Here is a 25200-nt window from a genome sequence, read left to right as displayed (position 1 = left end):
GTGTCAATACAAGAACCTATGGTGAATGCTCTTTTTTCTTTGCTGCTTCTCACATCTGGAACAAACTTTTGAGAAAGATTGGTCATGAATATTTATGTAATTTGTAAAAAAAAATTCTTTCATGTAAAAGGCCCTGCAATAGTGAGAAAGGGCGCTATTTTAATGAACATATTATTATTGTTATTATTATTATTATTTTTTTTATTGTTGTTGTTGCTGTTGTTGTTATGATGATGATGATGATTATTATTATTACTATTATTATTATCATACGTGTATGACCGTTTTCTGTATTTACCCCGCCATGAAGGCAGCCATACTCCGTTTTCGGTGGTGTGCATGCTGGGTATGTTCTTGTTTCGATAGCCCACCGATTGCTTTCATGGATTACAGGATCTTTGACGTGCATATTTGATCTTCAACGTGCGTATGCATACACACAAAGGGGGTTCAGGCACCAGCAGGACTACACAATAATAATTTTGTGTTGACTTGGGAGATCTTATCCTTTTAAACACTGACCAATCAATGTCTGATGAACTAAACGCGGCAATATCCACATTTCTTCCCCTGTAGGTATACTTTTCCGTTCATAAGACGGAAAAACTTGTACATACGTGAACATTATAATATATAGGCCTACTCTACGTTTATTCCCCTCCATTCTGACTGGCCTCTACGTCTCTTGACAGGGGAAGAAATGTAGAGTATATATTACAATGTTACTCAAACAAATAAACGATTTTTCCGTCTAAGGAACGAAACTGAATGGAAAGAACACAGGGGAAGAAATGTGGATATTGCCCAGAACGCAACAACTCTGTTCCGTTTCTAGGATTACCACGATGACTCTGAGCAGTTTGCGGTGTTCCTTCTGGGCTTCGGGTTGACGCTGGCCATGACGGTTCTGTACGCCTTTGCTGACCCCTCTGCTGTCGTCTGCCTCACCCGGCGCTGTCCCAGTGGTGGCCAGGTAAGACTGGCTGTAGTCCCCATCTGTGTGTGTTAGTGTGTGTGTGTTAGTGTGTGTGTGTGTGTGTGTGTGTGTGTGTGTGTGTGTGTGTGTGTGTGTGTGTCTGTCTGTCTGTCTGTCTGTCTGTCTGTTTCTGTCTCTCTGTCTCTCCCTATCTGTCTCTTCCCAAGTCAGACTGATTTAGTGGTTGATTTATTTTTCCTCTGTCAGACTGATTTAGTGGTTGAAAATTTTTTCCTCTGTCAGACTGATTTAGTGGTTGATCTATTTTTCCTCTGTCGTACTAAGTCAATGGTTGATCTATTTTTTCTTCTGTCAAACTGATTTCATCGTTGACTTTATCATGTTGCAGAAAATATGCCCCGAGACAACAGCTTCATTCCTCAATGCATTAACCTTCACCTGGATGTTCAGGTAAGTTCCGTTCCTCGTTCTCCTCATACATAGAGGTCACAAACAGTTAAGGACCATTTCATAAAAGCAGTTACGTTTTCGTCAAGTGTTCAAATAAAACGGAGAGGGTTTAAATGTTTCCACCACACACACACACACACACACACACAACACAAAACAACACACACACGCACACACACACAACACACACACACACACACACACACACACATACACATACATACATACATGCATACATCCATACATACACCGTGAACTGGTTGAAAAAACGCAGTTTGAAAAATCGATGTCTCGACCATTAATTCCATCGTGAGTGTCTGCAGCGAGGTTGTCGGTGTGAGACACAATTTTAAGTGTGTTGTACAATGTCAGGAGTGTGAGACACAGTTTTAAGTGTGTCGTACAATGTCAGGAGTGTGAGACAGACAGTTGTAAGTGTGTTGTACAATGTCAGGAGTGTGATACAGACAGTTGTGTGTTGTACAATATCAGGAGTGTGAGACAGACAGTTGTAAGTGTGTTGTGCAATGTCAGGAGTGTGAGACACAGTTTTAAGTGTGTCGTACAATGTCAGGAGTGTGAGACAGACAGTTGTAAGTGTGTTGTACAATGTCAGGAGTGTGATACAGACAGTTGTGTGTTGTACAATATCAGGAGTGTGAGACAGACAGTTGTAAGTGTGTTGTACAATGTCAGGAGTGTGAGACACAGTTTTAAGTGTGTCGTACAATGTCAGGAGTGTGAGACAGACAGTTGTAAGTGTGTTGTACAATGTCAGGAGTGTGAGACACAGTTTTAAGTGTGTCGTACAATGTCAGGAGTGTGAGACAGACAGTTGTAAGTGTGTTGTACAATGTCAGGAGTGTGATACAGACAGTTGTGAGTTGTACAATATCAGGAGTGTGAGACAGACAGTTGTAAGTGTGTTGAACAATGTCAGGAGTGTGAGACAGGCAGTTTTAAGTGTGTTGTACAGTGTCAGGAGTGTGAGACAGTTGTAAATGTGTTGTACAATGTCAGGAGTGTGAGACAGACAGTTGTAAGTGTGTTGTACAATGTCAGGAGTGTGAGACAGACAGTTTTAAGTGTGTTGTACAGTGACAGGAGTGTGAGACAGTTGTAAATGTGTTGTACAATGTCAGGAGTGTGATACAGACAGTTGTGTGTTGTACAATGTCAGGAGTGTGAGACAGACAGTTGTAAGTGTGTTGTACAATGTCAGGAGTGTGAGACAGACAGTTTTAAGTGTGTTGTTCAATGTCAGGAGTGTGAGACAGACAGTTTTAAGTGTGTTGTACAATGTCAGGAGAGTGAGAAAGACAGTTGTAAGTAAGTTGTACAATGTCAGGAGTGTGAGACAGACAGTTTTAAGTATGTTGTACAATGTCAGGAGTGTGAGACAGACAGTTGTAAGTGTGTTGTACAATGTCAGGAGTGTGAGACAGACAGTTGTAAGTGTGTTGTACAGTGTCAGGAGTGTGAGACAGACAGTTTTAAGTGTGTTGTACAGTGTCAGGAGTGAGACAGACAGTTGTAAGTGTGTTGTACAATGTCAGGAGTGTGAGACAGTTTTAAGTGTGTTGTACAGTGTCAGGAGTGTGAGACAGTTGTAAATGTGTTGTACAATGTCAGGAGTGTGATACAGACAGTTGTGTGTTGCACAATGTCAGGAGTGTGAGACAGACAGTTGTAAGTGTGTTGTACAATGTCAGGAGAGTGAGAAAGACAGTTGTAAGTGTGTTGTACAATGTCAGGAGTGTGAGACAGACAGTTGTAAGTGTGTTGTACAATGTCAGGAGTGTGAGACAGACAGTTTTAAGTGTGTTGTTCAATGTCAGGAGTGTGAGACAGACAGTTTTAAGTGTGTTGTACAATGTCAGGAGAGTGAGAAAGACAGTTGTAAGTAAGTTGTACAATGTCAGGAGTGTGAGACAGACAGTTTTAAGTATGTTGTACAATGTCAGGAGTGTGAGACAGACAGTTGTAAGTGTGTTGTACAATGTCAGGAGTGTGAGACAGACAGTTGTAAGTGTGTTGTACAGTGTCAGGAGTGTGAGACAGACAGTTTTAAGTGTGTTGTACAGTGTCAGGAGTGAGACAGACAGTTGTAAGTGTGTTGTACAATGTCAGGAGTGTGAGACAGTTTTAAGTGTGTTGTACAGTGTCAGGAGTGTGAGACAGTTGTAAATGTGTTGTACAATGTCAGGAGTGTGATACAGACAGTTGTGTGTTGCACAATGTCAGGAGTGTGAGACAGACAGTTGTAAGTGTGTTGTACAATGTCAGGAGAGTGAGAAAGACAGTTGTAAGTGTGTTGTACAATGTCAGGAGTGTGAGACAGACAGTTGTAAGTGTGTTGTACAATGTCAGGAGTGTGAGACAGACAGTTTTAAAAGTGTGTTGTGCAATGTCAGGAGTGTGAGACAGACAGTTGTAAGTGTGTTGTACAATGTCAGGAGTGTGAGACAGACAGTTGTAAGTGTGTTGTACAGTGTCAGGAGTGTGAGACAGACAGTTTTAAGTGTGTTGTACGGTGTCAGGAGTGAGACAGACAGTTGTAAGTGTGTTGTACAATGTCAGGAGTGTGAGACAGACAGTTTTAAGTGTGTTGTACAATGTCAGGAGTGTGAGACAGACAGTTTTAAGTATGTTGTACAATGTCAGGAGTGTGAGACACAGTTTTAAGTGTGTTGTACAATGTCAGGAGTGTGAGACAGACAGTTGTAAGCGTTGTAAAATTCTTGACGATAAGCAAACCGGATGCTGATAAATTTATTCATGCAACCTACTCAACCTCCTCAAGTTTTTGAGAACTCTGTAGATGAGACCTGCACTCTGGGTTTGACACTTTCTTCAGATATCAAACAGATTATCAGATATTAAAGAACCACATGCCTACTCCTATCACACACACACACACACACACACACACACACACACACACAGTGTATGTCTTCCTGTCCCAGCAGACTCTGATGTGAAATTAGTCTGGTTGGGCAGTAGCACATGGTTCTGACGGTAGAAAGTGGCAGTCCATGCACACTTCAACATGGGACACCTGCTGTACCTGTCTGAAGAGCACTTCAACACTTCAACATGGGACACCTGCTGTGTCTGTCTGAAGAGCACTTCAACATGGGACACCTGCTGTACCTGTCTGAAGAGTACTTCAACACTTCAACATGGGACACCTGCTGTGTCTGTCTGAAGAGCACTTCAACACTTCAACATGGGACACCTGCTGTACCTGTCTGAAGAGTACTTCAACATGGGACACCTGCTGTGTCTGTCTGAAGAGCACTTCAACATGGGACACCTGCTGTACCTCTCTGAAGAGCACTTCAACTTTTCAACATGGGACACCTGCTGTACCTGTCTGAAGAGCACTTCAACATGGGACACCTGCTGTGTCTGTCTGAAGAGCACTTCAACACTTCAACATGGGACACCTGCTGTACCTGTCTGAAGAGCACTTCAACATGGGACACCTGCTGTGTCTGTCTGAAGAGCACTTCAACATGGGACACCTGCTGTACCTGTCTGAAGAGTACTTCAACACTTCAACATGGGACACCTGCTGTACCTGTCTGAAGAGTACTTCAACACTTCAACATGGGGCACCTGCTGTACCTGTCTGAAGAGTACTTCAACACTTCAATATGGGACACCTGCTCTACCTGTCTGAAGAGTACTTCAACATTTCAACATGGGACACCTGCTGTACCTGTCTGAAGAGTACTTCAACATGGGACACCTGCTGTACCTGTCTGAAGAGCACTTCAACACTTCAACATGGGACACCTGCTGTACCTGTCTGAAGAGTACTTCAACACTTCAATATGGGACACCTGCTGTACCTGTCTGAAGAGCACTTCAACATTTCAACATGGGACACCTGCTGTACCTGTCTGAAGAGTACTTCAACATGGGACACCTGCTGTACCTGTCTGAAGAGCACTTCAACACTTCAACATGGGGCACCTGCTGTACCTGTCTGAAGAGTACTTCAACATGGGACACCTGCTGTACCTGTCTGAAGAGCACTTCAACACTTCAACATGGGACACCTGCTGTACCTGTCTGAAGAGCACTTCACCTGCAGGCCATCCATTCCGTCCCCTCCGGTCCTGAGGGGAAAAGCAAAAGGAACCCCCCCCCCCTCCCCATGGCCCCCTCCCCACCGTCCCCCCTCCCACACACAAAAAGAACTTCGGTAACGGTAGTTTTAGTTGCTTTGTGCTCCCACTGCCTGGGATTCGCTGCCTGTCGGTTCTGTCTTCGGTACCAACCAATACTCCCTCTCTGTTCAAATCCCATCTGAAACCTCATCTGTTCCGCGAGGCGTTTTTCTGAGTTGTGTTTGTGTGTGTGTGTGTGTGTGTGTGTGTGTGTGTTCCATTGTTGACTTGAGCTGTATTCTGTTCATGTCTGTGTGTTATGTGTTAGAGTGAGTTGTCCTTTTCGATGAATGGGCGATTGCCAGCACCATGGGTCCACATGAACTTGGAGAAATGCGCTGTACTAATGCCATTTGTTATGGTGATGATGAGCAGCAGTAGCAGCAGCAGTGGTAGTAGAAGTAGAAGTAGCAGCAGCAATGGTAGTAGAAGTAGCAGTAGCAGCAGTGGTAGTAGAAGTAGCAGTAGCAGTGATAGTAGAAGTAGCAGTAGCAGTGGTAGTAGAAGTAGCAGCAGCAGTAGCAGTGGTAGTAGAAGTAGCAGCAGCAGCAGCAGTGGTAGTAGAAGTAGCAGTGGCAGTAGAAGTAGCAGCGGTGGCAGTGATAGTAGAAGTAGCAGCAGCAGTAACATTGGCAGTAGAAGTAGAAGCAGTAGCAGTGGTAGTAGAAGCAGTATCAGTGGTAGTAGAAGTAGTAGCAGCAGTATCAGTAGCAGTGGTAGTAGAAGTAGCAGCAGTGTCAGCAGAAGTAGCAGCAGCAGTAGCAACAGTGGTAGTAGAAGCAGTAGCAGTAGCAGTGGTAGTAGAAGTAGTGGCAGCAGCAGTAGCTGTGGTAGTAGAAGTAGCAGCAGTGTCAGCAGAAGTAGCAGCAGTAGCAACAGTGGTAGTAGAAGCAGCAGTAGTAGCAGTGGTGGTAGAAGTAGCAGCAGCAGTAGCAGCAGTGGTAGTAGAAGTAGCAGTGGTAGTAGAAGTAGCAGCAGCAGTGGTAGTAGAAGTAGCAGTAGCAGAAGTAGCAGCAGCAGTAGCACCCCACTCCCCATGACGTGATGTGTTCTTGGCCACAGGTTGATGGTCCAGGGTTACAGACGGAGCGTGGAGATGTCTGAGCTGTGGGACCTGCCCCACCAGCACCAGTCCGACACCCTCATGCGCGGCTTTGAGCGCCTCTGGGCACAGGAGGTGCAGCGATGCCACAAGTAAGTGTCAGATTTGTGTTGTATTGTGTTGTACTGTACTGCATTGTATTGCATTGCATTGCACTACATTGCATTGTGTTGAATTGTATTGCTTTAATACGTATTGTATTGCATTGTACTGTATTCAATTGCGTTGCATTTCATTGTATTGTATTGCATTGCTTTGTGTTGTTGTACTGTATTGTGTTGAGGTGAAGTTTATGGTATGGTATAATGTTTTATTGTACTGTATTGTGTTGAGATGAAGTTTATGTTATGGTATAATGTTTTATTGTATTGTACTGTACTCTACGTAATCATATCAATTAAACTGTATTGTATTGCGTCCTGTTCTTCTTTGTCAACAACATCTTTGTCAGTGCAGAATGCAGGCTGCTCGCCCCAGGGAGAGCGCCTAGCAAGTGCAACACCACCCACATGTGTTTCTTGTATCTGTCTGCAAATGCATTGTACTTTCTTATTAAAGTGGATTTTTGTACAGTTTTGTCAGGGCAACACTTTCGTTGTCGCGGGTTCCTTAACTTCTGCTAAGTGCATGCGTATAGCACATGGTGCCTCGATTTAATTTCTCATCCCAATGACTGCTCGCAAAGAAAGCATGGGAGAGATAATTTTTTGACAACCCCCATACCCCACAGTATTGTAACACCCCCCAACCCACAGTACTGTAACACCCCCTCCCGACCCCACAGTAATGTAACACCCCGACCCCACAGTAATGTAACATCCCGACCCCACAGTACTGTAACACCCCTCCCGACCCCACAGTAATGTAACACCCCTCCCGACCCCACAGTAATGTAACACCCCGACCCCACAGTACTGTAACACCCCTCCCGACCCCACAGTAATGTAACACCCCGACCCCACAGTACTGTAACACCCCTCCCGACCCCATAGTAATGTAACACCCACTCCCGACCCCACAGTACTGTAACACCCCTCCCGACCCCACAGTAATGTAACACCCCCTCCCGACCCCACAGTACTGTAACACCCCTCCCGACCCCACAGTAATGTAACACCCCCTCCCGACCCCACAGTACTGTAACACCCCGACCCCACAGCAATGTAACACTCCTCCCCGACCCCACAATAATGTAACACCCCCTCCCCGACCCCACAGTAATGTAAACCCCCCCCCCCCCGACCCCACAGTAATGTAACACCCTCGACCCAACAGTACTGTAACCCCCCCCCCCCTCGCCCCCCCGACCCCACAGTACTGTAACATGTTTAAAAACATCGCTGACCGCTAACTCTTCTTCCTCACACATGTCCGACTATGATCTCTAGAGCGGTGGAGGAGGCAACTGACATCCCGACTAACAGGGCAATATTTTGATTATCGTGGAGATAATCTTGCCCAAGTACCAACCCCACTCTCTAGGCCAAATTGACAGTCGGCGTTCAGGAGGTCCCCAAAGGCCAGCTAGCCACCAGGACTGCAACACTAAGAATCATTGCAGTATCCCTCTAAGTTGGAGGGTCTTAGTCCTTCACAAAAGACTAAGCTGTAAAAATGAATTCACATTGCGTTGGAGAAACCATTGCTCACACAGCACTCACTTTGGTGTTGATCCAACTGTAAGCTTTTGTCAGTCTTTCACATGAATGCTGTCATATCTGTCCACTCTCATTTGGTAAATGCTGTATTTCTTTGCCCTTTCTCGGAGATTAAAGCTGTTCTATTATTTTTCTGATGGTGTTGGAAAAAAGTAATTGTTCACCAACATTTCCTATTTATTCGATGTTAACAATCGTGGTAAAGCTAGCTGACAGTTTCATTAAGTTTACTTACCTTTGCAGGAAGATATTACTCGTATTTCACAGTTAAACGAAAAGACTGTCGAGTGGGGTGCATTTCATTTGATGACCACGTTGATGCAAATGAACTTGGTTAGTCTGATTCTGTCTTCAGTATGAAGAGAGGATTCAAGAATAGGGATTTATTTTCCTTTCACTCAGGGGAGGTGGAGGGGTGGGGAGGGAGGAGGATTAAAAACAACAACAAAAACAAAACAAAACAAAAAAACAACAACACAAAAAAGAACAAAAAAACACAAAAAACACAAAACAAACAATAAAAACAACAACAAAACACGAAAAACAGCTAATTGAACTGTACAAACAACACTCATGAAGGCAATTCATCGTCAAATTGACATGCATGCGCAAGCACACACACACACACACACACACACACACACACATGTATGTATGTATGAATGTATGTATGTATATATAATGTGTGTGTGTGTATGTGATAGTCGTGTCCGATTATGACCACCAGGACAGCTAAGGAAACAACTGCTATCCCTCCCGGAAAGCTAGGCAAAACTGATTAATCTGGAAAGTGTCGTGCCCAAGTTACAACTCACTCTGTCGGCCAAGAGGGCTGTAGGACAGTCGGCGTTGGGAGATCCCCAAAGGCCAGCTGGCCCCCAAGGCTACAGCACTTAGAACCAGTTTAATCTTAATTGCCTTCTACTTTGAGAGTCATAGTCCTTCACACAACAGACAAAGACTGAATTCCCATTCCAGTGGATAATCAATCAATCATGCGACTCTCACTTTGCTGTTGGCTCAACTGTAAGCTTTTCTGAAAGTTTGAAACGAGACTGTGTCATAATCATACCTGTGGGATGTTGTGCACCAGGTTGAACAAACGACAGTCCTCAGTGGCTTTCGCCGCCAACGGTCAGGCAAGAAGTCGCCGTGAGAGATTCTGCGACTTGAGCGGTGAGGCCAAACCCCTGCTGGAAAAACCCCGTGATGGTGGTCACCACCACGGCTGCAGCCCTAAGGAGCCGGACGGGCCAGAGGTGAAGAGAACACTGACAGCGAGGTACGGGGCCACCAGGGAGCGACAACCCGCAGTCACATGGCACGGTGGCCATCACCAGTCTGTGCACGCACTACACGAGAGCTGCTGCGCCACTGAGGAGGGGGAGGAGGAGGAGGAAGGTGCGCATGTGCACGTGCGGCCTGACAGGACGACCGCGGGGGCCGGGGACTGCCGCCAGGGGGCAGCACGACCCTCCTTGGGGCGAGTGCTGCTCCGTCAGTTCGGGGCCAGCATTGCGGTGTTTCTGGTGCAGCGGCTGGTGTCCAACTCCTTGTTCATCAGCATTCCACTCATTCTGGGGTGCTTTATTTCTGTCTGTAGTTCGTTAATAGCAGTGATTGTTTTTATACGGGAAAAAATGGAGGAATTAGGGGTGGGGTGGGGTGTGGGGGCAGGAAGAACGAGAAGGAAAGAAGGAATGAATGAATTGAGAAAGGCAAAAACATGTTGTTGTTTTGTTTTCTATCCAGCCCTCAAGGGAGAGAATTTGTTTTTAAAGAAATGAGAGAGAGAAAAACATGAGCACATATGATGTGCGTGTGTATGTGCGTGTGTGCGTGGGCACGTAACTTGCTTCAGTCGAGGCTCCACAGGCTTGCTCTTGTGGTGCAGCCATCAGGACATGGGTGAATACATGTACAGTCACTGTGACCGTGTGAAGGGACACTGATTTTTTTTGCAGGAAACTAACCCATCACCTGAACATTGCAGTCACTGTGACCGTAATGAATGGACACTGACTTTTTGCAGGAAACTAACCCATCACCTGAACATTGCAGTCACTGTGACCGTAATGAATGGACACTGACTTTTTGCAGGAAACTAACCCATCACCTGAACATTGCAGTCACTGTGACCGTAATGAATGGACACTGACTTTTTGCAGGAAACTAACCCATCACCTGAACATTGCAGTCACTGTGACCGTAATGAATGGACACTGACTTTTTGCAGGAAACTAACCCATCACCTGAACATTGCAGTCACTGTGACCGTGTGAAGGGACACTGGCTTTTTGCAGGAAACTAACCCATCACCTGAACATTGCAGTCACTGTGACCGTGTGAAGGGACACTGACTTTTTGCAGGAAACTAACCCATCACCTGAACATTGCAGTCACTGTGACCGTGTGAAGGGAGACTGACTTTTTGCAGGAAACTCACCCATCACCTGAACATACCAGTCACTGTAACTGTATGAAGGGAGACATTGTTTTGATGTGCGTGAGAATCTCTTTGTTTGTGATTGATAGTGCTTTATTTTTGTGGCTCAATGGTACCTACAAAACAGAACAACACGGTGGTCGAGCCTTTTCATCATCTGCTGTTCGAATATGGAACTCCTTGCCTCACCACATCATTCACAGCCCCTCACTGCCTTCCTTTAAATCTAACCTCAAGACTTTCCTCTTCCAGCAGCATTTCCTCTAGACCCTCTCTCAATCATGAAAGTAGTTAGATGATTGTGTAGGTATATTTGTAACGCTGTATTGTGTGTGTGTCGAATGGATAGATGGATGGATGGATGCATGGATGTATATATGTATGTGTGTATTGTACGTACGAGTTTGTATGCGCATATATATGTTTATTGTACATGATCGTGAGTTGAGGGCTGAGTGTTTCGTATGAGTATGTGTGTGGATTGTAAAGCGCTTTGTGCAGTGAGGAAAGTGCTGAAAAATGTCCAGTTATTATTATTATCATTATTGACTTTTTGTAGGAAACTGGTCCATCACCTGAACCACCGATCTGAAGCAGCAGAGTGGCAAGGCTACATGTGGGCACTGGCCCTCTTCTTGACCGGCACTGTCCGCATGCTCTTCCATACCAGCGGCTCCAGCCGCGCCTTTAACTTGGGTCTGCAGTTCAAGTCTGTCGTTATCAGTGCTGTTTACAACAAGGTCTGTCTGTCTGTCTGTCTGCCTTTGTGGTTGTCTGTCTGCGACAGTTCTTGACCAGATGTGACATCAAATGATGTTGTTTTTTTCGTGCCGAAGATAATGTGCTAAGAGAGGATCAAACAGGCTTTTGGTTTTACTCTTGGTGACTTGAGTAGTGTGCGTACCTTTGGACACGGTGACTTGAGTAGTGTGCGTACCTTTGGACGCCGTGACTTGAGTAGTGTGCGTACCTTTGGACGCCGTGATTTGAGTAGTGTGCATACCTTTGGACACGGTGACTTGAGTAGTGTGCGTACCTTTGGACGCCGTGACTTGAGTAGTGTGCGTACCTTTGGACGCCGTGATTTGAGTAGTGTGCATACCTTTGGACACGGTGACTTGAGTAGTGTGCGTACCTTTGGACACCGTGACCTGAGTAGTGTGCGTACCTTTGGACACGGTGACTTGAGTAGTGTGCATACCTTTGGACACGGTGACTTGAGTAGTGTGCGTACCTTTGGATGCCGTGACTTGAGTACCGTGACTTGAGTAGTGTGCGTACCTTTGGACACGGTGACTTGAGTAGTGTGCATACCTTTGGACACGGTGACTTGAGTAGTGTGCGTACCTTTGGACGCCGTGACTTGAGTAGTGTGCGTACCTTTGGACACGGTGACTTGAGTAGTGTGCATACCTTTGGACACGGTGACTTGAGTAGTGTGCGTACCTTTGGATGCCGTGACTTGAGTAGTGTGCGTACCTTTGGACGCCGTGACTTGAGTAGTGTGTATACCTTTGGACACGGTGACTTGAGTAGTTGTGCGTACCTTTGGACACGGTGACTTGAGTAGTGTGCGTACCTTTGGACACGGTGACTTGAGAAGCATGCGTACCTTTGGACACGGTGACTTGAGTAGTGTGCGTTCCTTTGGACACGGTGACTTGAGAAGTATGCGGACCTTTGGACACGGTGACTTGAGTAGTGTGCGTACCTTTGGACACGGTGACTTGAGTAGTGTGCGCCCCTTTGGGCACGGTGACTTGAGTTGCGAAGAAGACACAATGATGGAAATTCTCGGAGTGGGACAACGCACCCAACCTGCCGTTGATGATTTTGTTACAGTCTTAACAAAGGACACATGCTTCCCAAAGCACTCAGCTGCTGTGGTTGAGAAGGAATCGCATGTTTTAGGGCTTTACCTCTTGACGCGGGATTTGGCATGAATTTCACTGAGATCTGACCGTGTGCCCCCACTCCCACCCGCACCCCGCCACTTCCCACTCCCTGTGGAGATATCCGGGGTTCTTTCAGTTATACATAGTATCCCCACCGTCTGTGCAAGACAACGTTTTTCACTTTTCTTTCAGTCTCTTTCTTTCTGGCTTTCTCCACTTTTTTTGTTCTTGATGTCGTCGCTTCATTTTTATTTTCTGCCTTGCTGGTTCGTTCACCTGGACGTTTTCTTCAGACCGTTAGATAGCTTTGGCCTCTTTTCTAGACTTGATTTAAAAATTCTGGGTATTCTTACTATGGTTTTGTTTTGTTCTTTAAAACGTTTTTGTCTGTTGTTTGTTTGTTTTTTCAAGTTTACGTGTTGATATTGATCGTCTTTTCAGCCTAGATATAGCTCTGTATGGTCTGCTGGGAAATGATGATGATGATGATAATGATGATGAGATGATGATGATGATGATAATGATGATGATGATGATGATAGCAGCAAAAGCAGCAATAGTAGCAGTAGGAAGAAGAAGAAGAATCTGGCCATGATCGGTCGGCTGGGCTCTGAACGTGAGCGAGCGAGATTAAACTTCGTGTGCGGGTTAATAAGTGTTTTAAAATGTGATCAGTGTGTGTGTGTGTGTGTGTGTGTGTGTGTGTGTGTGTGTGTTCATGCACGTGTGTGTTTGATCACTGGTGACGAAGGCTCTACGCATCAGCCACGCGGCAAAGCGGAGAGTGACAACAGGGGAGGTCACCAGCCTGATGTCTGTAGACGCCCGACGCCTGCAGGAGAGCATTGTCCGCCTGTACTTCGGGGTCACAGTGCCCGTCGTCTTCCTCGCTGTGGTCGGCATCATCTCCTGCTACGTCGGCAGTGCCGCCTCAGCTGCCGCCATGGTGCTGGTGGTTCTGGTGCCAGGCACTGGTCCGTCACCATCCCTGTCTTTGTGTCCCGCCTCCCTTCTGTGCTTGTCTGTCTGTCTGTCTGTGTCTGTCTGTCTGTGTCTGTTGTTTGTCTGTGTCTGTCTTTCTGTGGTGTGTTTGTCTGTGGTGTGTCTGTCTGTCTGTGGTGTGTCTGTGGTTTGTGGTTTGTCTGTCTGTGTCTGTCTGTCTGTGTCTGTCTGAGGTTTGTCTTTCTGTCTGTGGTTTGTCTGTCTGTGCCTGTCTGTCTGTAGTTTGTCTGTCTGTCTGTGTCTGTCTCTCTGTCTGTCTGTGTCTGTCTGTTTGTCTGTCTGTCTGTGGTTTGTCTCTCTGCCTGTGCCTGTCTATTTCTCTGTCTCTGTCTGTCTGTGTCTGCCTGTCTGTGGTTTGTCTGTGGTTTGCCTGTCTGTCTGTGGTTGTCTGCCTGTCTGTGGTTTGTCTGTGGTTTGCCTGTCTGTCTGTGGTTTGCCTGTCTGTCTGTGGTTTGTCTATGTCTGTCTGTCTGTGGTTTGTCTGTCTGTCTGTGTCTTCCTGTCTGTCTGTGTCTGTCTGTCTGTCTGTGTCTTCCTGTCTGTCTGTGTCTGTCTGTCTGTGGTTTGTCTGTCTTTTTTTTTTTTTTTTTTTTTTACCCGGACTTTCTTGGGTCGACCATCGTTTTATTTATATATATATAAAAAAAAAAAAAAAAAAAGGAAAAAGGTTTGTCTGTCTGTGTCTGTGTCTGTCTGTATGTGGTTTGTCTGTCTGTCTGTGTCTGTCTGTGTCTGCCTGTTTGTGGTTGTCTGTCTGTGTCTTCCTGTCTGTCTGTGTCTGTCTGTCTGTGGTTTGTCTGTCTGTGTCTGTCTGTATGTGGTTTGTCTGTCTGTCTGTGTCTGTCTGTGTCTGCTTGTCTGTGGTTGTCTGTCTGTGGTTTGTCTGTCTGTGTCTGTCTGTCTGTGTCTGTCTGAGGTTTGTCTTTCTGTCTGTGGTTTGTCTGTCTGTGCCTGTCTGTTTGTGGTTTGTCTGTGTCTGTGTCTCTCTGTCTGTCTGTGTCTGTCTGTCTGTTTGTCTGTCTGTGGTTTGTCTGTCTGCCTGTGCCTGTCTATCTCTTTGTCTGTGTCTGTCTGTCTGTGGTTTGTCTGTGGTTTGCCTGTCTGTCTGTGGTTGTCTGTCTGTGTCTGTCTGTGGTTTGTCTGTGTCTGTCTGTGGTTTGTCTGTCTGTCTGTGTCTTCCTGTCTGTCTGTGTCTGTCTGTATGTGTCTGTCTGTATGTGGTTTGTCTGTCTGTGTCTGTCTGTGGTTTGTCTGTCTGTCTGTCTGTCTGTGTCTGTCTGTCTGTGTCTGTCTGTCTGTGTCTGCCTGTTTGTGTTTGTCTGTCTGTGTCTGTCTGTCTTTGTCTGCCTGTCTGTCTGTGTCTGCCTGTCTGTGGTTTGTCTGTCTGTGTCTGTCTGTCTGTGTCTGCCTGTCTGTGGTTTGTCTGTCTGTGTCTGTCTGTCTGTGTCTGCCTGTCTGTGGTTTGTCTGTCTGTGTCTGCCTGTCTGTGGTTTGTCTGTCTGTGTCTGTCTGTCTGTGTCTGCCTGTCTGTGGTTTGTCTGTCTGTGCCTGTCTGTCTGTGGTTTGTCTGTCTGTCTGTGTCTGTCTCTCTGTGTCTCTCTGTCTGTCTGTCTCTGTCTGTCTGTTTGTCTGTCTGTGGTTTGTCTGTCTGCCTGTGCCTGTCTATCTCTTTGTCTGTGTCTGTCTGTCTGTCTGTCTGTGGTTTGTCTGTGGTTTGCCTGTCTGTCTGTGGTTGTCTGTCTGTGGTTGTCTGTCTGTGTCTGTCTGTGGTTTGTCTGTGTCTGTCTGTCTGTGTCTGTCTGTGGTTTGTCTGTCTGTCTGTGTCTTCCTGTCTGTCTGTGTCTGTCTGTCTGTGTCTGTCTGTCTGTGGTTTGTCTGTCTATGTCTGTCTGTGGTTTGTCTGTCTGTCTGTGTCTGCCTGTTTGTGGTTGTCTGTCTGTGGTTTGTCTGTCTGTCTGTCTGTGTCTGCCTGTCTGTGGTTGTCTGTCTGTGGTTTGTCTGTCTGTCTGTGTCTGCCTGTCTGTGGTTGTCTGTCTGTGGTTTGTCTGTCTGTTTGTCTGTGTCTGCCTGTTTGTGGTTGTCTGTCTGTGGTTTGTCTGTCTGTGTCTGTCTGTCTTTGTCTGCCTGTCTGTGGTTTGTCTGTCTGTGGTTTGTCTGTCTGTCTGTGTCTGCCTGTCTGTGGTTGTCTGTCTGTGGTTTGTCTGTCTGTCTGTGTCTGCCTGTCTGTGGTTGTCTGTCTGTGGTTTGTCTGTCTGTCTGTGTCTGCCTGTCTGTGGTTGTCTGTCTGTGGTTTGTCTGTCTGTGTCTGTCTGTCTGTGGTTGTCTGTCTGTGGTTTGTCTGTCTGTCTGTGTCTGCCTGTCTGTGGTTTGTCTGTCTGTGGTTTGTCTGTCTGTGTCTGTCTGTCTGTGTCTGCCTGTCTGTGGGTGTCTGTCTGTGGTTTGTCTGTCTGTCTGTCTGTGTCTGTCTGTGTCTGCCTGTTTGTGGTTGTCTGTCTGTGGTTTGTCTGTCTGTGTCTGTCTGTCTTTGTCTGCCTGTCTGTGGTTGTCTGTCTGTGGTTTGTCTGTCTGTCTGTGTCTGCCTGTCTGTGGTTTGTCTGTCTGTGGTTTGTCTGTCTGTGTTTGTCTGTCTGTGTCTGCCTGTCTGTGGTTGTCTGTCTGTCTGTCGGTTTGTCTGTCTGTCTGTCTGTGGTTTGTTTGTCTTGTTGTGTCTGTCTGTGGTCTGTCTGTGGTTTTTCTGTCTGTGTCTGTCTATGGTTTTTCTGTCTTTGGTTTTTCTGTCTGTGTCTGTCTGTATCTGTCTGTCCATCTCCCTGTGGCCTAACGTTTTTTTGTTTTTATCCACTAATTGTTCCGGTCTGTAACTGGTTTTGCTGTATCCTGCCGGCGTCTTGTCACGGCCGGTCTGCACCCGTTGCCCTGCCCCTGCCACCTCTGTCTGTCTGTCTCCACACACACACACACACACACACACACACACTAAATTCTCTGCTGAAATGATCTTGTGATTTTGCTTAGATTAAACAGTTTAGAAGATGAGATTCACCTTTTAGACAATTGTGTAAAGTACAATACTTACAGACACAGATTCCTAATCGATATATGTCGTCCAAATGCAAAGCCTAGTGAATTGATCCTTCCAACAGAAATACAGCCAAGGCTGGCGGAATTTGTTCATGAATGTTTCTCTTCTTAATATGCTCATGTTTATGTTTCATTGTGTCTTATAAACTTTAAGGTTTTATGACAATAAAAAGTATTCTATTCTATTCTATTCACACACACACACACACACACACACATACACATACACACACACACACACACACACACACACACACCTTGATGTACTGCTGTGAAACATGGACGACGTATCGCCGTCACATTCAACAACTTGAGCAGTTTCACTAGAGATGCCTACAAAAGATCCTCGGCATAAAGTGGCAAGACAGGGTCTCCAACCTCCAGGTCCTAGAGAGGAGCGGCATGCCCAGTATCGAATGTCTGCTGGACATGACACGTCCGCATGACAGACAGCAGGATCCCGAAGATACTACTGTATGGCCAGCTGAAGGAAGGCCACCGTGAACTTGGAAGACCCTGCAAGCGCTTCAAGGACACCTTGAAGACAAACCTCAAAGCCTGTGACACAGACATCGCTTCCTGGGAAACTGATGCCCTTGACCGCTCTCGCTGGAGGATGCTGTGCTCTAGTGGCGTAAAGACGTTTGAAAATAAGAGAACGCTGGCCATAAGGAGAAGCGTGAGCGAAGGAAGCAGGGCTCAACTTCCGGAGACGTTTTCCCTTACAACACATGTGGGAAGTGCTGCGCATCCAGAATCGGCCTCTTCTCCCATATTAGGACGGGAGACTGCATCGATCAATCAATCAATATATATATATATATATATATATATATATATATATATATATATATATATATATATATATATATCTGTGTGTGTGTGTGTGTGTGTGTGTGTGTGTGTGTGTGCTTAACCCGAGTCTTGCAGATCTCTCTGTCGACTCGTTACTAAAACCCGTTGATTGCAATACAACATACCACGTACGTGCATAGTGACATCACTGATGACGTCATCAGAATAAGGGAAATAACTCTAGAAGGCAGACAATTCACACAGTCTATCTGGAGTGGTGTATCTCCGGACCATTTTCTCAGTTTGAGGTTGATTGTTTTGGATATTGTGTTATGACCTGAAACACCACTTTCTGCTGTATTTCCACTGGCACTGAAAGGGTATAACTCTCCCAACCTCAAAGCCCACAGGGGTGGAGAATGAGAGAGGGGATGGATTTCCTTTGTCCACAACCCTCAAAGTGTGCACTTTACTTTCCGGCTTCAGATTCGAAATACAGGTTAACGTTTAATTCCATTTCAGTAAATCCCGCTAAGTTTTACTTTACGTGTCTCTATCGTTATCCCTTGTGAAGGAGCGGACAGTGGTAAAGGAAATAATTCAACACTAATGTTTGTTTTTAATGAAAAAAAAGAAAGAAAAGAAAATCATGGTAGCAAATGAAGAGTGCTGTGTATGATATTCTGCTCAGGCTTTGCAGCAGCGTGCCAAAAGAAGATCGAAGAGAAGTTCGTGAAGCACAAGGACCTCCGTGTCAGACTCTGGAATGAAATCGTCAACGGCATCAAGGTGAGAAGGGTTAAATACTTGTCTCGCGTTTTCAGTGGAGACGTCACTGTGTAGCAATCTACACTCTGTTTCCTTTTCCTGATGACCAATTTCCGAAAACAGTGACATTATTACAACTGCGACAACAACAACAACAACTACTATTATTAGTTATTACATGCGTCATAACAATATGAAAGCGGTGTTTTTGCTGTTGACACAGGTTATAAAACTCAATTCATGGGAGCTGTCATTCAAACGAAGGATATCTGAGGCTCGAAAACTGGAAATTCAGTGCTTGTGGAGGGTGGCTCTTCTTCACATTCTTGTGGGGTTCTGCAGACTTCTCATGGCTTACATGGTTTGTGTTTTGTTTCTAAGAAAGAGAGAGAGAGAGAGAGAGAGAGAGAGTGTGCATGTTTGCGCATGCGCGCGCACGTGTATGTGTGTGTGTGTGTGTGTGTGTGTGTGTGTGAAAGTTTTCTCCATTTTATCAGCACTCCTGTTTTGTATAGTATAATTATGACTGAATGCTGTGGGTGTTCTTGCCTCTGGGCAGTGATCTTTCAAATAACTCTGGACTTATCATGAAGAGGGTGGGTGGTCTGAGACCCTATCTCAAAGTGGTTTCATTTTGTTCCAGACTTGTAGAAAACTTTATATCGCATCGGATCACATCGCATTGCATCGTGTCGTACTGTATTGTATGGTATTGTATTCATTGTATTGTTGTATCGTACTGTATTATATTGTATCGTATTGTATTGTGTTGTTGTATTGTACTGTATTATATTGTATCGTATTGTATTATATTGTATCGTACTGTATTATATTGTAAAGTATTGTATTGTATTGTATCGTAATGTATTGTATCGTATTGTATTGTTGTATCGTACTGTATTATATTGTATCGTACTGTATTATATTGTATCGTACTGTATTATATTGTATCGTACTGTATTGTATCGTACTGTATTATATTGTATCGTACTGTATTGTCAAAACAAACTTTTGTATGTAAACTTCTGGCTGCTCTCTCTCCGAGGGAGATCGCGTCGCCTCAATACAGCGTCACCTTTTTTCTTCCTCTGTCTGCAACCCCTCAGAGGACCACCACCTTTTCTCGTCAAGGCCTGACTAAGCGCGTTGGGTCACAACATCTCTGCTTAGCAGAATTGTCCGAACGTAGTGACGCCTCCTTAAGAAACTGTACTGAACTGAACCATGCATTGTGCTTGAGTTTTCTTTTACGTTGAACTGATGATCGCTGTGGGATACAGGCCAGGGCGGGAATGACAGGCGGAGAAGTGTGTGTGCAGGTTACCCTGGCGACCTTCGCGTGGTACGTGCTGACGGAGAGAGATCACGTTCTGGATGCCAGCACTGCCTTCGTCGTCATGACTCTGCTCTTTTCCATGACACAGTTGATGGAAAGTCTGGGATTGACGTTCTCATTCCTGGCACAGGTCTGTAGGGGCTGCGTCATCTCTGTCCGTGTGTTATCTTCAGTTTAACGTCTATTCACTATAAGTGTTTTTAGACGGAAAGGAGTAAAGTAGTGGATAAAGGAAAGGGAATGCATGCGAATATTAGTGTAAAAAAGTGTTCATGTTATGTATCAGAGGAAAGGTATATTATTATAAGAAAAAGTCTAAAGAGTGGTGTGTATTGAATGAGGTGTCATGGGAGGGAGAATATGTATATGCATATCGACAAGTATTAACCTACAACAATGTAAATATAAATAACATTAATTATAACACATCAAAGAAGGATACCAACTGGACTGGAGTTTAAAATTTCTGAAAACATTCTAAGCAATGAATAATCATTCAAAATCTTTTCAGTGGCTAATGAAATATTGGAAGAAAAGTCATCAACATCTTTTGGAATTAATGGTCTTATGCTCAGACAATGGATGAGTAGATGGCTTACAGTTATTTGCTTACTGCTTATACATTTTATATTCTTAGAAAATTTTGTACGAAAGGCATTCAAACGAATTCAATACATTAGACTTGTAATTTGTCTTGAAGTGCTGCTGGTGTCAAATTTAGAAAATGTTTTGGATTATCTGCATTCTTTGTGTTTACACAACAGTGGTAATATTGATTATCTGAATCTATAAGTAATTTCTGAAATCGATTTCTAGATACATTTTCTATACAACTAATGCATTCATGTAGATCTAACTGGATGTCAAGTTGTACTGCGCCTTCGAAATTACGTGCTGCTCTTCTAGCTGCTTGGTCTACCCACTCATTTGAAGATATTCCACAGTGCGAAGGTACCCAGCAGAAAGTTATTTTAATGCCCTGTTTTGTCAGTTGGTAAATAATATGTTTTATTTCTATTGTCATCTCAATTCGCTTCTTTGAATTTGAAGATTCTATAGCTTGTAGTACTGACTTTGAGTCTACACATAATAAAATTTCACTTACAGTTTTCGGAATGTCTGAAATATAATTTAAGGCCATAAGTATGGCTATAAGTTCAGCTGTGAAAATGGAATATTGTCTACCAATATAGTGTAGCCGAGCGCTTAACTGGCTACAAATAACCTTAGTACTTAACTGGCTATAAATAACCTTAGTTCAATTCACAGCGCAAGCCGAAAGCTGAGCTGTAGCAGACGCCATTTTTATAGTCACAGCGTACCTGCTGTCTTTCAATGACTCAGGCATAAAGCACGACGCCATTCCAAATTTGAATAAACCATGTCCATTCTATACTGCTCCGAACATGTATTAATTTTAGTGTAGGTATGGTTTATTGTAATGTTATATTTGTTATGCTTACACATACCCCTAAAGCAGAAGCATGTTTGATTTCAGTTAATCGTTCATCAGTCTAAAGATTTCAGCTGACGCTAAACTTACGTCATTCTGTCCTTCTCGCCACACACTCGCTGTTCGACCAGTGTCATGGCACGTCACTGGCTGAGCGGAAACTTGTGTTTCTGCTTCACCATAATTAATTAATACCTCTTTTATCAGATCAGTAAACTAGAAGTATTATATACTGGCAAAATCGTCGCAATTCCATCTTTAAGTCTATTCCATTTATGTTTGCCTACGTTAAACTGATTTAACGCAGTTTGTAATTTTCAGCAACGAGCTCGTTAAAACTGACCCTGTTCAGGTGACTTAAGTTAAGATTATAAATTTAGCGTAAATAATCAACACTTCATTTTATACTCATTAAAAAGTAGGCGTTGAGCTCTTTTTTTTTTGCAACTTATCCGACGTAAATCGGTTCAGGAATCATTTAGAAATCTGTCACTGAACACCTTATAAGAAACACAGTTGTTGTCACATTTGGTCAGATTAATGACGATCTGCTCGCAGCACACGTGACTGTCTTTGCAGTCCGCTTAACCTGCATAAATTGGCACAATGAGTGATGAGTGGTCATTTCATACCTGGTCAGTCATCTGACCAGAGCTGCTCTCTCTCTCTCTCTCTCTCTCTCTCTCTTGCTGCGTCGCGAGCAGCGTGTGTGGTGTGTGTTCTCACAACGGCTGACATCTCGCTACGTATTGCTGTAAGTACTAGTGTGTAGAATGTGATGATTTGTAAATTGTATTGTTCGACACAGTACTTGTGTTCATATGAGTATGTTCAGTTATTGCTTTGTTCAGTTAATTCTTTGTTCAGTTATTGCTTTGACATGTTAGTCACAGGTCGGCAATGATTAGAAAATCGCCATGTCGTCATATGCTCGTAGCAGTAGTCCATTTGATTCTTTTTAACGTCAGTCAGTGACGTCTCGGGACACAGATAGTTTGCTCCAGAATGTTCTAGTGGATGACGCATTCTTTCTCATCTGCTGTCACTGATGAAGGTTAGGTTACTTATCCCCGCATCAGCGTGGAGATTTAAATGTTGAGCACAAGCTTAGCTATGTTCATATTTGGCTTTGATGCAACGGATAACTTGTGTAAGTTCATTCACCACTTAATGGTGCTTTACTTACTCTCTGGTCTGTCAGTTTGCCAGTATTATATCTAAGCCACTGATACTCCATCTTGTTTATTATTCAGGTATTATCTTACATGCTGATATCAGTTGTACTGCTACAGTGTGCTCAGTACTCTAAGATGTGTGTAGTATTCTGTTGAGGTGATTACAAGATAGTGTTTGATTAATATCAGTTATTGGTTAAAACCACCTGATATGGATCGGTCTGTTAATTGTAATTTAGTTATCATGCTCTCTCCTATACGGCTTACTGCAGTATAGTGCTACATGATAAACTGATTCATTTGAGTCACTTTGACACAGTATGAGCTTTACCTAATCTGTACTGTCAGTGTACCTCCAGTAAATCAGCTTAGCCACAACCACTGTAACTGCACTGTTTAAATGTATTAGAAAAGTCTTTGGCTGTCAGTGTTTGGTTTTCACACGTATGCATTATTTTTATGCTGTGGCTTAGTCCAGACCAAGTAATAGTCTTTCCATTTCAGTTATCATGCTTTCTCCTATACGGCATACTCCGGTATAGTGCCACATGATGATTGATTCATTCGAGTTGCTTTAAATTTAATACAGCTCAGATAGTTTTTTTCCTGAATTAGGTTGTTTGGGTACTTTTACTAATTAAGCTTAACCCTAGCCCCTTAGTTGCTTGGTCTTGGGGACCTGGTGAGGGATAACAGACATGTTAATTTTATGAGTTTACTGTGTGTGTGTACTTGATAGTGATTATATTTTATACGAGGTTATATGTTAGATATTTTATGTACTAAGTTTGAGGTTTGATTTCCCATTTGGAGTTGGTAGGATGAGTTTGTTGTATTTTGATGATTATGTTATTATTACTATAAGGTATGATAGTATTAATGGTACTTGACTAAGGGAGTTGCATAATATGAGTTTTATAGGGGTACTAGGTAAGATATTAGTGTATTATATGTTAAGATTATATTTTGACATACTGTAAATTACACATAGTTTTATATTGGGCAGAGTATTTGTAGTATATTATATGGTTTTAGTTAGGTTATGATTTTTAGTTGCCCTAGTTGTTGGTATTGTAGTTTTGATAATTTAATACTTAGATTTTAGATAAGTAGCTGAGTTGTTTTGGGCAAATACCAAACCCAGAGGTAGGCACAGCACTGTGTATGCTCCATGCTACCCACATCCATGAATGACTGACTTCCCACTTATGGTGCTTCTGGTGTTCATGTATTGTAGAATGTGGTTTTTGTGTTTCGGTTTGGTTTTGGTTCCCTCCTTTATACTTTGTTGATACGGGTACTCTACCAGTATTGGTCTTTGCCTCATGTATGCTGATTGTTATACGTACATGCAACATTGACATTGTATTCATGGCTTTTATTGTTTGTGTCTTGCAGGCACTGTTTTACTGTAATAACTGTAGTGAATAAACCATTGAAAGGGCGTCCGCTTTCATATGCTTCTGCCTGCACGGGAACCTGCTATCTTCTACTACTCCTAATCCCTCATTCCATTCCTACACCCTTACCCCCTATTCTACCTATCTCCACTCCATTCCAACCCTACCCTTTCCCCGACACCATTACAATAGTATAATTTTTCTATTCTAAATGAAGGAATTACAAAAGCCGCTCCTGAATTACCATCTTCTAGAACAGATCCGTCTGTGTATATTTTTAGATAATTTGAATATTGATTTTCTATATGGGAGAGCACTTCAGGTTTTAACAAAAATCGGGACTGGTTCTTGGATAAATCCGCGCGCGCGCGCGCGTGTGTGTGTATGTGTGTGTGTGTGCATGCGTGTGTGTGTGTGTGTACATGTGTGTGTGTGTGTGTGTACGTGTGTGTGTGTGTGTGTGCATACGTGTGTGTGTGTGTGTGTGTGTATCTGTGTGTTTTTTCCTTCTTCAGTTCAATGAATGTTCACTGTTAATGGTATTACACGTTGTACCCGGCATGTGCGCGTGCGTGCGTGTGTGTGTGCGAGTGTGCATGCGAAAGTACTACTTTTCACTTTCAACTCAACAAACTTTTACACATGTCCATTGTTTTATGATTGGTGCCAGATCGGTGTTTAATTTTTTTTTTAACAGGCCAAGGTGTCGCTGAGAAGAGTTAACGACTTTCTGTGTTCAGAAGAGCTGGATTTTGACAGTGTGGTTCGCAACAGCCCCTATCACGGTAACGTAATTCACATTGTACGCATGACCGTATGCCGACAGTAAGTTTGGAATGCAACAGTGAACGTATGGTAGGCCTATCTGCATATGTGGATGCGTGTTTGGATGTATGTTGTATGCGTCTTGTGGTTAAACCAGGTGCAGGGATAACAGATTGTTTCACAATTTGCCGTAATGAAAACTACCCTTGTTTACAGAGTTCCTTTTGTTGTTGTTGTTGTTGTTGTCTGTAGCAGATACAAATACAAGACATTATGAATGAAGTACATTTTAGAAACTTTTTTTTTCTGCGGAAGAAGCACTCAGTGTGTGTTGTTAGTCCGTGACAAATGTCATTTCTCTGTTCCGGGGACACAAGTGTACGGCTGTAGTATGCACCTATTCTCTGTAAACATCCAATCACAGTCACTGTTTTACTGACCCATTTAATCACCTGAGCTGGGTTGCAAGAGCGACATTTAAAATAAAGCGTCCAGTTTGCTTAGATTTAGAATATTCTGAAGTCTTCGGTATTTGTGTAGAGTTAGGAACTCTCTGAAAGGGGACAGTTGGGGTTCAGACGCAAGTTTCTAAAAAAACGAAAAGATAGTTTCATAATCTGGTTCAAAATGGAAAACGGCTGACATCCTTCAGTAAAAACAACAACAAAAAATCTATCAGTTGTGCGGAAAAAGCATATGTGATATTCCTGCACCGATATGATGGTATCTTGTTATGACAGATGAAGACATCTTTGTGAA

The 25200-nt window shown here is 43.9% G+C and overlaps 1 protein-coding gene across 1 annotated transcript in view; it reads left to right on the top strand.

Annotated features, from left to right (window-relative positions):
- LOC143284200 (multidrug resistance-associated protein 1-like) overlaps window positions 1–25200 on the top strand; it is an 83483-nt gene that overhangs the window by 15488 nt on the left and 42795 nt on the right. Inside the window, exons 5-15 of the mRNA XM_076590868.1 lie at window positions 836–973; window positions 1326–1387; window positions 6628–6759; window positions 9419–9907; window positions 11331–11511; window positions 13418–13640; window positions 18236–18333; window positions 18536–18673; window positions 19632–19778; window positions 24374–24461; window positions 25182–25200. The exon at window positions 25182–25200 is cut by the window's right edge and continues 48 nt beyond it. Of these exons, the coding sequence (XP_076446983.1) occupies window positions 836–973; window positions 1326–1387; window positions 6628–6759; window positions 9419–9907; window positions 11331–11511; window positions 13418–13640; window positions 18236–18333; window positions 18536–18673; window positions 19632–19778; window positions 24374–24461; window positions 25182–25200 (1715 nt within the window). The remainder of the gene's footprint in view (window positions 1–835; window positions 974–1325; window positions 1388–6627; window positions 6760–9418; window positions 9908–11330; window positions 11512–13417; window positions 13641–18235; window positions 18334–18535; window positions 18674–19631; window positions 19779–24373; window positions 24462–25181) is intronic.

The sequence above is a fragment of the Babylonia areolata genome, chromosome 7 (genome assembly GCF_041734735.1).
Source record: "Babylonia areolata isolate BAREFJ2019XMU chromosome 7, ASM4173473v1, whole genome shotgun sequence".
In the NCBI taxonomy this organism is placed as follows: domain Eukaryota; kingdom Metazoa; phylum Mollusca; class Gastropoda; order Neogastropoda; family Buccinidae; genus Babylonia; species Babylonia areolata.
Note: the sequence above shows the minus strand (reverse complement) of the source record. Positions and strands in the feature narration are given on the sequence as shown.